General features: G+C 37.6%; 1 protein-coding gene across 1 annotated transcript in view; it reads right to left on the bottom strand.

Annotated features, from left to right (window-relative positions):
- SPAG6 (sperm associated antigen 6) overlaps positions 1-12,593 on the bottom strand; it is a 151,380-nt gene that overhangs the window by 73,910 nt on the left and 64,877 nt on the right. The window contains exon 5 of the mRNA XM_077490957.1: positions 4,550-4,755. Within this exon, the coding sequence (XP_077347083.1) occupies positions 4,550-4,755 (206 nt within the window). The remainder of the gene's footprint in view (positions 1-4,549; positions 4,756-12,593) is intronic.

A 12,593-nucleotide genomic window follows, 5' to 3' on the forward strand; every position in this document is an offset into this window, starting at 1 on the left:
TGCGCAAACCAATCAATAATCGCTAATTGCGATTTTTTTTACCAAAAATATGTAAAAGAATACGTATCGGCTTAAACTGAGGGAAAAAAATGTTTTTTATATATTTTTTGGGGATATTTATTATAGCAAAAAGTAAAAAATATAGAATTTTTTTCAAAATTGGCGCTCTATTTTTGTTTATAGCGCAAAAAATAAAAACCGCAGAAGTGATCAAATACCACCAAAAGAAAGCTCTATTTGTTGGAAAAAAATGCCAATTTTGTTTGGGAGCCACGTCGCACGACCGCGCAATTGTAAGTTAAAGCGACGCAGTGCCGAATCACAAAAAGGGGCTTGGTCCTTTGGCTGCAAATTGGTCCGGGGCTTAAGTGGTTAAAAGAGAATTGTACAAAAAAAAAAAATTATTGGTTATTAAAAAACACACACGCAATATATACCCCAATTCTTTTCTAAAATGTGAAAGATGATGTTACCCCAAGTAAATAGATACCTAACACGTCCCGCTTTAAAATTGCGCACACCTGTGGAATAGCGACAAACTACGGTACTTAAAAATCTCCATAGGCGACGCTTTGCCTTTGCAGGTTACCTTTTAGACTTACAGAGAAGGTCTAGCATTAGCATTAATGCTCTCGCTCTTGTGTTTGCAGCGATACCTCACATGTGTGGTGTGAATACCGTTTACATATGCGCGCACGACTTATGCATGCATTCGCTTCTGTCCAAGAGCACAGAGGCTTTACAATTTTTTTTTCTTATTTGTTTTACTTTTATTTTTACACTGTCCCTTTATTTTTTTTAAATCACTTTTATTCCTATTGCAAGGAATGTAAACATTCCATGCAATAGAAATAAGGATGACAGGTCTTCTTTATGGAGAGACCTGGGGTCAGAAAGACCCCACATCTCTCCTTTACCTTTAATTACTTACAAACCGGAAGATTTGGTTGCTGAATGATCAGGCCATTTTTTTCAATACGGCACTGCATTGCTTTAACTGACAATTGAGCAGTCGTGCGACACTGTACGCAAACAAAATTGGCGTCCTTATTTTCCCACAAATAGAGCTTTCTTTTGGTGGTATTTGATAACCTCTGCGGTTTTTAATTTTTGCGCTATAAACAAAAAAAGAGCAACAATTTTGAAAAAAAAAATTTTTTAATTTTTGCTATAATAAATATCCCCAAAAATGTTTTAAAAAAAACAAATTTCTTATACATATTCTTCTACATATTTTTGGTTAAAAAAAATCGCTATAAGCGTATATTGATTGGTTTGTGCAAAAGTTATAGCGTCTACAAACTATGTGATAGATTTATGGTATTTTTTATAATTATTATTTTTTTTTTAATAGTAATGGCCGTGATCTGCGATTTTTAGTGGTATTGTGACATTGTGACAGAAAGATCGGACACTTGACACATTTTTGGGACCATTGACGTTTATACAGCGATCAGTGCTATAAAAATGCACTGTTTACTGTGTAAATGTCACTGACAGGGAAGGTGTTAACACTAGGGGGCAATCAAGGGGTTAAATGTGTGTTCCCTGGGTGTGTTCTAACTGTGAGGGGGATAGGAGTGAGAGGAAGAGACATATCGTTTTTCCTACATAGTAAGAACAAAGGATATGTCTTTTCTCTCCTGTCAGAATATGGATTTGCGTGTTTACACACACAAATCCCCGTTCCTGCTCGCGTGGCTGGTTTCCCCGCCGTGTTTGGTTAGTGTTTGGCTGAAGCCATTTATTATCAATCAACTGTATTTACTCTTTTTAAATCATAATGAAAACAGAAACTAGCCAAATGACCGAGATCAAAAGTTTACATACCCTGGTGATTTTGGTCTGATAACATGCACACAAGTTGACACAAAGGGGTTTGAATGGCTATTAAAGTTAACCATCCTCACCTGTGATCTGTTTGCTTGTAATTAGTGTGTGTGTATAAAACGTCAATGTGTTTCTGGACTCCTGACAGACCATTGCACCTATTATCCAGTGCTGCACTGATGTTTCTGGATTCTGAGTCATGGGTAAAGCAAAAGAATTGCCAAAGGATCTGCGGGAAAAGGTAGTTGAACTGTATAAAACAGGAATATAAGTGATATAAAAAGATATTCAAGGAATTGAGAATGCCAATCAGCAGTGTTCAAACTCTAATCAAGAAGTGGAAAATGAGGGGTTCTGTTGAAACCAAACGAAGTAGACCAACTAAAATTTTAGCCACAACTGCCAGGAAAAATTGTGTGGGAAGAAAAACCCACAAATAACTTCAGGTGAAATAGAGGACTCTCTGAAAACATGTGATGTGGCTGTTTCAAGATGCACAATAAGGAGGCGCTTGAATAAAGATGGGTTGCATGGTCGAATCGCCAGAAGAAAGCCATTACTAGGCAAATGCCACAAAGTATCCTGCTTACAATATGCCAAACAGCACAGAGATGAGCCTCAAACCTTCTGGCAAAAAGTAATTTGGAGTGATGAAACCAAAATGTAGCTATTTGTCCATAACCATAAACACTACATTTGGAGAGGAGTCAACAAGGCCTATGATGAAAGGTTCACCATTCCTACTGTGAAACACGGAGGTGGATCGCTGATGTTTTGGGGATGTGTGAGCTACAAAGACACAGGAAATTTGGTCAAAATTGATGGCAAGATGAATGCAGTATGTTATCAAAAAACACTGGAGGAACATTTGCATTCAGCCAGGAAGCTGCGCATGGGATGTACTTAGACATTCCAACATGACAATGATCCAAAACACAAGGCCAAGTTGACCTGTCATTGGCTACAGCAGAATAAAGTGAAGGTTCTGGAGGGGCCACCTCAGTCTCCTGACCTGAATATCATTGAGCCACTCTGGGGAGATCTCAAACATGCAGTTCATGCAAGACAGCCCAAGAATTTACAGGAACTGGAGGCTTTTTGCCAGGAGGAATGGGCAGCTTTACCATCTGAGAAGATAAAGAGCCTCATCCACAAATACCACAAAAGACTTCAAGATGTCATTGATGTTAAAGGGGGCAATACACGGTATTAAAAACTGGGGTATGTAAACTTTTGATCAGGGTCATTTAGGTCGTTTCTGTTGTCATTGTGATTTTAAAAAAGTAAACACAGTTGATAGTTAATAAATGGCTTCATTCAAACATTAACCATGAGTGAAAGAAACATTTTTGTGCTATCATTCATATTCTCTGAAAAATGGCCAAGAAATCAAAAATTCTGCCAGGGTATGTAAAATTATGAGCACAACTGTATATATATATATATATATATATATATACAGGTTTTGCAGTCTTGACTACAAGTGCTTTTTTATTACCACCACTATTCCTTTATATTGGCTCTTGAAATTTACAAATGCAGCAATTAAGAAACTGGATGAAAGGTTTAGTACTGTAAAACTGATAAGTAGCGCATTTTATACACAACTATATAGATCAGACCAAAATAAGTAACAAATGAGGAAGAGAGAGGGACAGCGGGACTTTGTCCCGAATAAAGGACAGTCCCTCAAAATCAGGAACAGTTGAGAGCTATGGGAGTGTCTACTCTGCCCAATAATTACATTTTGTTTATGCAGTAAATTCCCAACAGTCATCAGGTCACTGGGTAACGTTCACACAGACTTGGCATCACACGGTGCCCACAGTTTTCAGCCTGCATTAAGTAAAACTTTGAGATTCTAATTTAGCTCTAGTAAGCACTTCAAGACCCTGCATGTAATTGTTGTAACAAAATATAGGTAATGAATATTATCTATAAACTTGATTATTTTCTGCCCTAAAGCAATAGATCAACTGAGACAAAAAAGTGTATAAAACAGAATTACCCTCTAAACACAAGCTGCAAAATACTCGGCAATACTAGCATGGCTTTAAAACAGAAAAATCAATTTCTTCATTGCTTCTTCTCTCTAGATAAAGGTTATTAAATCACGTTTCCTTTTAAATCCTTGTATACCAAGAAGGTATATGCTACCTTTTCTAATATACTCACTGACATGTATACATTGATTACCAGTATCACTTATTGTGTTTCATTGTTTTTCAAAAAATTGCTTTTAAAAGAATACAAAACATTCTCAGATTTCCTATATGGTGTATTATTTTAATGTAAAACTGTTAGAGAGCTGAATTACTCCCAAACCTACTGAAATCATTTCTGAACTGGTTGGAAATACCCCATAAAAAAAGCCAGAAGTATCCACTAAACTATCAGGAGAAGCCCTATTGGTTGGGACAAGGGGCTCTACAACTCAATGCTATTGCCTCACATGTAACTGATGTGCTTCTTTTTATTATTTGCACTAACATATCATTTTTATATTTGCACTACAATTATTCAGGACAAGCTTTTGGGGTATTTCCCCTTAATCAAGGTCTAAGTAGTACTCAAACACTTCTTTTTTTAAAAGATTGGCGAGATCCTTACAAAAATTTGCTAGCAAAACAATTCTACATGGGATAAATATTTAACAGCTGCATTTTCAGAAGCACAGTGCAGAAACAGAGACGAATCAAACAGTAATTGAAAGCAGTACCTTGAGTTTGGCGTCCGGATTTAGAATCATCTGGGCTAAGTGGGCGATAGCTCCTGCATCCACCACGGTCTGAGCCAGCTCCGGAGAATGCTTCGATAGATCACTCAGGGCTGAAGCAGCAATCCTTTTCAGAGCAATTTCTGGCTCCTGGATACACAGCACTAGCAGGGGAACAGCTCCTGCATCCACCACAGCTTGTGACAGCTCTGCAGGTCCAACAAGAGGTAATTAAGTAAGTATGGGTGACTGACCCTTATAAGAGCCATTTTTCACTATGACACACACATTAAAGGAGAAAGGGCAAGCTGGACTGTGCTGTCTGGAGATCTGCATTTCAAATCAGCCTCCTTAGCTCCTGAAGCCATGTGGACCAATCCCTGACTGAAAGGGACTCCGGTCAGTGGTTAGGACCTCTTTTACATACATTTGGGGTAGATTAGGCTGCGAAAGCTTGTTATTCTACTAAGGGGGTGGAGAAACTAAGCAGATGTCAGCTGTTTAAACCCAGATCCACCAGTGGGCAGCTATTTTCTGCATGGATAGGCAGGTTACACAAAGCCACCACCGTATAAATTAATAGAGGGAGGATAGACTGGCATATTCTAATTACATTGAAATGCAAAAAAAAAAAGCTTTTATATATGTTGCAAGATTTTATAAAAAATACCAACATTTTATTTGAAAAAAAATATATTTTTTTGCTCAAACATAAACAGATATAATATAAATATTTATTAAATCCAGACAAATATTACAAAGGTTTTTGCAAAAAAGAAAAATGTACAATGTATAGACAATATATACATACAAAACAAATTTTATATATCTAATTATATATAGATAGATAGCTTTTTTTGCTCAAACATAAACAGATATTAAATATTTATTAAATCCAGCTAAATATTACAAAGGTTTTTGCAGAAAAAATGTCAAAAGTACAAAGCATAGACAATATATACATACAAAAAATTATATATATATATATATATATATATATATATATATATATATATATATATATATATATATATATAAAGTGTGTTTACTGTATACACTTTTATATATAGATCATATATAGATCTATATATCTATATCTAGATATGGATATATAGTAAATGTATTTTGTATTTATTAAATTTATAAAGTATAGACAATATATACATACAAAAAAATTCTGTGTATGTAGATATATATATATATATATATATATATATATATATATATATATATATATATATATATATATATATATATACATACATATATATATATATATATATATATATATAAAAATGTGTGTTTACTGTATACACTTTTATATATAGATTATATATAGATCTATATCTAGATATAGATATATAGTAAAAGTATTTTGTATTTATTAAATCCAGTTAATATTACACAGGTTTTTGCAGAAAAATATATACATAGACACACACACATATATATATATATATATATATATATATATATATACTGTGTATATATAGATATATAAAAAGTGCGTTTACTGTATATACTTTTATATATATATATAGATTATATATATATATATATATATATATATATATATATATATATATATATATATATATATATATATATATAGTAAATGTATGTTGTATTTTCCCTCTGTGTAACTGGATAACTACATTAATTTGTCAACAATTACTTCAACATGAAATCGAATTATTTTTAATTACTATTATAACCCCCTGCTTGTATTATTTCCAAAAATAGGAGCACAAGAAAATACCATTCAAAATGCATAAAATTCTAGTTCTGAATAAACAAGAACAACAATATTTTATATGTTTGAGATCTACAGCAAAGAAGTAAAAATGAAGTCTTTTTAGTATCTCTTACTATAACAGAACAATTAATGCATCAAATGTTTATAAACTTAAATGTATTTTGAATAAAACATATTGATAAAATATAAGAAAGTACTATTTTTATTTTATTGTTTTACCTATATCTACATAGTAAGCTCACACCAAATGTCTTCTTAAATCTTTAAAAAAAAGTCTCAGATTTCACTGTCATGAAAAGAAAGGTAGAACAAAAACAAGACACTTTATTTACAGAGGGAAGACATCTATAGAAAGCTGAATACATTTTTTTTATCGCTGCCAATCAGATGTCAGATGTCATTCTTTAGTAGCGAGCAAACAAAAAAATGAGGGTTAAATGATATCAGATAGCTATAGACAGCACAAAGGCCATTTATAAAACTGCCTCTTTGTTACTTAGCAAAGACAGGCAAATGCAAGCATCAAAATTCTTTGAATAATTTATAGACTCTATCACGGTTAATTATAATATGTGTATCAAGCATTTTACAAACAGAACTATTTCAGGTTGAGCTCCATTATTGTGTGTTTGCACTTCAAAGATTATTTATATATTTATTTTTATTGCTCTAGGTTCACAGTAAAAATGAAGTGCAATTATTCCAAAAATAAGGTAATATTTGGTTGCCGACTGTCTATTTTAAGGGTTGGAAATGGTCAAATTAATATTTTGTTGCTAACATTTCTCAAGAAAAAGACAAGGAAGGCCTCGGTAATGAAAAATGTGGTGGCAGTAAAGGAAAATAAATGAGCTTCCACAAGTGCATAATAATAAATGACTTGTCATCTACCATGCCTATTGATAATACATCAGTAAACTCTGTTTCTACATATAGGATGTAAGCAAAATGCATCATCACCTGAAGCTTATATATGATTTTTTTTTTTTAACTTAAACCCAACATTTCATATTCCCGATTTGTGCCTGCTGTACCATGTACTGTATGACAAAGTCTCCTGTTCTCTTTGTATTATTTCCTATTGTGTGAAATCCCTGGTGTTCCCGCCAGTCCCTCTGCTTTCCTATTAAAAACTGACCACACTAAGCAGGAGAACAGCTGTGCTGGGAGCTCAAACATGCTCAAATGCTTTGGATCTTTCTCTTTTAGGGTCCCATGCCAGCGCTCCTGGCCCCTCCCTCCTGCCATGTGCCCCCAAAGCAAGCAGCTTGCTCTGGGAGCACCCAAGAAGGTACACGCCTGAGCGGCAGCTCTTTATGTCTATTCACACACAGAGCTGTGGCTTGACCCTGCCCCCTCCATCTCCTTCTAACTGCTACTTTGTCTAAACAGCTTGGTATGTTAAAAAGAACAATTGGCTGGATAGACAGATGAAAATGAAAACAAATGCAGCTACCAAATCTAAGGCCGCGTACACACGCGGGGACTGTTCGGCCAACTTTGTCCGCTGAACAGTGTTTCGGCGGACAGTCCGCCCGTGTGTGGGCGTTCAGCGGACAGTTTCAGCGAACAGTCCGCTGAACAAGGTTTTTCGGAATTTCCGAAAAACTGTCCGCTGAAACCTTGTTTCAGCGAACAGTTCCCTCGTGTGTAGGCTTGTTCGACAAACTAAGTTCCGCGCATGCTCAGAAAGGCTTTACACGCCGAAAGTTATAATGCAGTGTATACGACGTCGTTTTTTTCGTCCCGTCGTACGTGCCGTTCACGTCATCGCGCACGGTTTCAGCAAACTGTTCGTACGTCGTGTGTGGCCATGTCCGTCCATGCTAATTTTGAGCGGACTGTTTGCCGAAACTGTTTGACGGACAAAGTTGGCCGAACAGTCCCCGCGTGTGTACGCGGCCTGAGAATTGATATGCTGGAATTTGATTTTTGTTTTGGGTTTAATACCGCTCTAAGTATTGCATAGCCAAGCAGGTCACACTTCTCAAGGTTCACAAAGTAGCTTCCTCAGTCACCTCTCTACCTCTAGCCTCTTCACTGGACCATAAATCTTTTGCTCACCTCCTCTTATACAGGGCAGACCTGCTCCCACCCCTCCCAGCCACCCACTATGCTTGGCAGTGGTTACGTCTTTTATTCCACCAGGCACCTTTCCTATAGTAGGCAGAGGTGACAACAATATACGCTATATTACCAAAAGTATTGGGGCGCCTGCCTTAACACGTACATGAACTTTAATTTCATCCCAATCTTAGTCCATAGGGTTCAATATTGAGTTGGTCCACCCTTTGCAGCTATAACCACTTCAACTCTTCTGAGAAGGCTGTCTGCAAGGTTTAGGAGTGTGTCTATATCTCACAGTCTCCGCTCTAATTCATCCCAAAGGTTTTCTACTGGGTTGAGGTCAGCACTTTGTGCCAGCCAGTCAAGTTCCTCCACCCCAAACTCGCTTATCCATGTTTTTATGGACCTTGTTTGTGCACTGGTCCATATCATTTGGTAGAGGGGGGATTATGGTGTGGGTTTTTTTTTTAGGGATTTTGCTTGGCCCCTTAGTTCCATGAAGGGAACTCTTAAGGCGTTAGCATGCCAAGACAGACGAGTGGTCCAATAGTAGCATAATACATTTCAGTAGAGAGGTGTCATTGATGGTTACAGAAGCGATTGATTTCAGTTTGTTTTTCCAAGCTGTGCCACCAAATATTAAACTGAGGGTGTCAATAATCTTGTCCTGTCCATTTTTGGAGTTTTGTGTGGAATGTGTCACATTTGGCTTTTTATTTCTCAATTTTTTGTGCCATACCAATACAAACAAAAGAAATAAACACGAGAATGCCTAAACATTTGTAATTGCAAATTTTTGGGGGAAAAAGTGATGCATTACCTGATAAAAATGCAAGGGTGCCAATATTTTTGACCATGGCTGTATGAATCAGGCTTTTAACTGCTTAAGGACCGCCTCCTGCACATATACGTCGTCAGAATGGCACGGCTGAGCACAATCACGTACCTGTACGTGACTCTTTAAGTGCCCAGCCTGAGCTCCGTTCCCGTGGCCGCGGACCCGATCGCCGCTGGTGTCCCACGAATGGGTCACAGAGCTGAAGAACGAGGAGAGGTCTGTGTAAACAAACCTCTCACCATGCTTCCTTCTGTGGCTGTCACCGATAGTCTGTTCCCGATAGTCTGTTCCCTGTTATAGGGAAAGACGATCAGTGACGTCACATGCCAGGCCACGCCCCCTACAATTAAAAAAAAACATAACGTCACACATAACCCCTCCTCGCCCCCTAGTGGTTAACTCCTTCACTGCCAGTGTAATTTACACAGGAATCAGAGCATTTAAATAGCACTGATTGCTGTATAAATGACATTGGTCCCAAAAATGAGTCAAAAATGTCTGATGTGTTCGCCATAATGTCACAGTCACAATAAAAATCGCTGACCGCCGCCATTACTAGTAAGAAAAAAAATATTAATAAAAATGCTATAAAACTATCCCCTATTTTGTAAACGCTATAACTTGCGCAAACCAATCAATAATCACTAATTGCGATTTTTTTTTAACAAAAATATGTAAGAGAATACGTATCGGCCTAAACTAAGGAAAAATAATGTTTTTTTATATATTTTTTGGGGATATTTATTATAGCAAAAAGTAAAAAATATTGCATTTTTTTCAAAATTGTCGCTCTATTTTTGTTTATAGCACAAAAAATAAAAACCGTAGAGGTGATCAAATAGCACCAAAAGAAAGCTCTATTTGTGGGAAAAAAAGGACGCCAATTTTGTTTGGGAGCCACGTCGCACGACTTGCGCAATTGTCCGTTAAAGCCACACAGTGCCGAATTGCAAAAAGGGGCTTGGTCCTTCGACTGCAAATTGGTCCGGGGCTTAAATGGTTAAAGAATGCTCATTTCTTTTGACCTCTGCCAGACATCTACCCAAGTGGATTGGCTTGCCTATGCCTCCCCACTCATTGCAAAGGGTCCAGGCTGTCTGCCATTACAACAGTCATCTGAATCTACCACAATGCACCTGTGTTAACCTCACCATAAAATACATTATAATTAGGCATGATTTTGTATATCTGAACATGTTCAGGAAAGTCATGTTCACTAAGTTTGGCTCCAAATGACTCATTAGCTTATTGTAACCCTGTGCTAAGGTTTCAGAAGCCACCTTTATGTAATCATTGAGAAATGGTACAAATTAGATCTCACATAGGAGTTGGGGGGAATAGTAACACAGAGATGCTCTCAGAATGAATAAAGGTACAGCAATGACTCAATTAAAGCTCTCCTAAAAAAGAGCAGCCTATGGTCATGGGGTAGTAAAAAGTGTGTACAAGTGTAGAAAAATATTTAAAGGGAAACTAAAATGTTTTTGAGTCAATTTTTTTTTTTTATTGAAAATGTTATACGTTTTTTTATCATTGAACGTGAATCTGTACTTTACTTTATGTAAGGCATAACAACAAGTTTATTTAAAGCAAAACTTTACCCATAATGCTCTTTAGCAAGGAACATATATTCTACATCAATAATTATGCATCAAAATTAGTGTGTGCTGTAAATTGCCTCCATCAGTGTTCCTGCTTCTTCTTCCTCGAGGCTGCCATTTTTCTGAAGCCCAGAGCCGAGCCCCAGCAGTAAATCATAAAGCAGAACTAAAACCATCGATTTAACGGTTTCAAAAAACAGTTACATTCTTGGAATGCTGGGATTGCTAACTGTCACATTTTCTTGTGACGTCAACCAAACTGTCAAACCATCAAACAAATGGTGTCATAACTGATCACATGTGCAGCACCATGGTAGGAGGGTTTATTTCCCTGTTAGCCCTTGTACACACGGTCGGACATTCCGACCACAAAATCCGTCAGAATTTTTCCGACGGATTTTGTCCGAAACTGGTGTTGCATACACACGGTCGGACAAAGTTGTCAGAAAATCCGATCGTTTGGAGCGTGGTGACGTTCGTTCATTACGACGGGACTACGTTCAGGCTAGTAGCCAATAGCTTTGGTCTTGTCATTTGATCTGAGCATGTGTGGCACTTTGTCCAATCGGAATTCTCTACAAACGATCGGACAAAGTCCGATCGGATCATGTTGTGGGAAAATTTTTCTGTCGGAATGTCCGACCGTGTGTACGGGGGCTTAAGGCTGTCAGCGAATCGGCCTCTACAAGCTCAGCAGTGCCTAAAAATGCTTAAAAATGGAGAGCAACTTAGCATGTGCAGAGCAAGGTGAGACCGTGTATTACTGGATTTTTAACAGTATAGACTCTTATTTTGAAATGTTTACATCTCTATACCTGCAAAAGGGGCCAGCCTGAATTGATCTAGCAGGACTACAGTTTGACTTTAACCACTTGCCTACTGGGCACTTTTACCCCCTTCCTGCCTAGGCCAATTTTCAGCACTGTCGCACTTTGAATGACAATTGCGCAGTCATGCAACACTGTACCCAAACAACATTTTTATAATTTTTTTTTAGACAGATAGAGCAGCATTGTCTATCACTGGGTTTTTGATTTTTTGCAAAACAAATGAAAAAAGACTGAATATTTTGAAAAGAAAAGGGGTTTTCTTAGTTTCTGTTATAACATTTTATAAAAAAGTAATTTTTCGCCTTTACTGATGTGCACTAATAAGGCTGCACTGATGGGCACTGATAGGCAGCACTGATGGACAATGATGAGGCGGTACTGAAGGGCACTGATGAGGAGGCTCTAATATGCAGCACTGATAAACTGGGAACTGTTGGGGTTGCATTGATAATCACTGAGGATAAATACTGAGGACCAGCAAGGTCTAATTCAAACCCCTTCACATGAGCTCTCTCTCTCCTGAGGCAGTAGCTCTGAGCTCAGAGTTCGAGAGCTCACTCCTGCGATGGTGAAGATGAACAGTAATAGCTGGCGATCTCGATTAGCCACATCCTGGGAGTTTTCAGTGAAGCTTCATGAATATCCTACAACTTTAGCATGGGCATTATTCAGCTTTAGTCATAGCTGCACAGCTAGTTTTTATAAACAGACACCCAATATCTGTATAGGCAGATTTTTGGTAAACTAAACCAAACTAACCCTTTAAAGTGGAGTTCCACCCAAAAGTGGAAGCCCCTCTTATCCGCTTCCTCCCCCCTCCGGTGCCACATTTGGCACCTTTCAGGAGGGAAGGGGGAGCGGCGAGATCACTCGGAAGTTTGGCCCCCTCCTCCTTCCCCCGCTACCGGGCCATTCAGAAAGGATTCACTGCTGGTTTCCCTTACCACCAATGGCG

This window comes from Lithobates pipiens, unplaced genomic scaffold (assembly GCF_037356315.1).
Source record: "Lithobates pipiens isolate NorthernLeopardFrog02 unplaced genomic scaffold, aLitPip1_a1.2 Scaffold_19, whole genome shotgun sequence".
Taxonomy (NCBI): domain Eukaryota; kingdom Metazoa; phylum Chordata; class Amphibia; order Anura; family Ranidae; genus Lithobates; species Lithobates pipiens.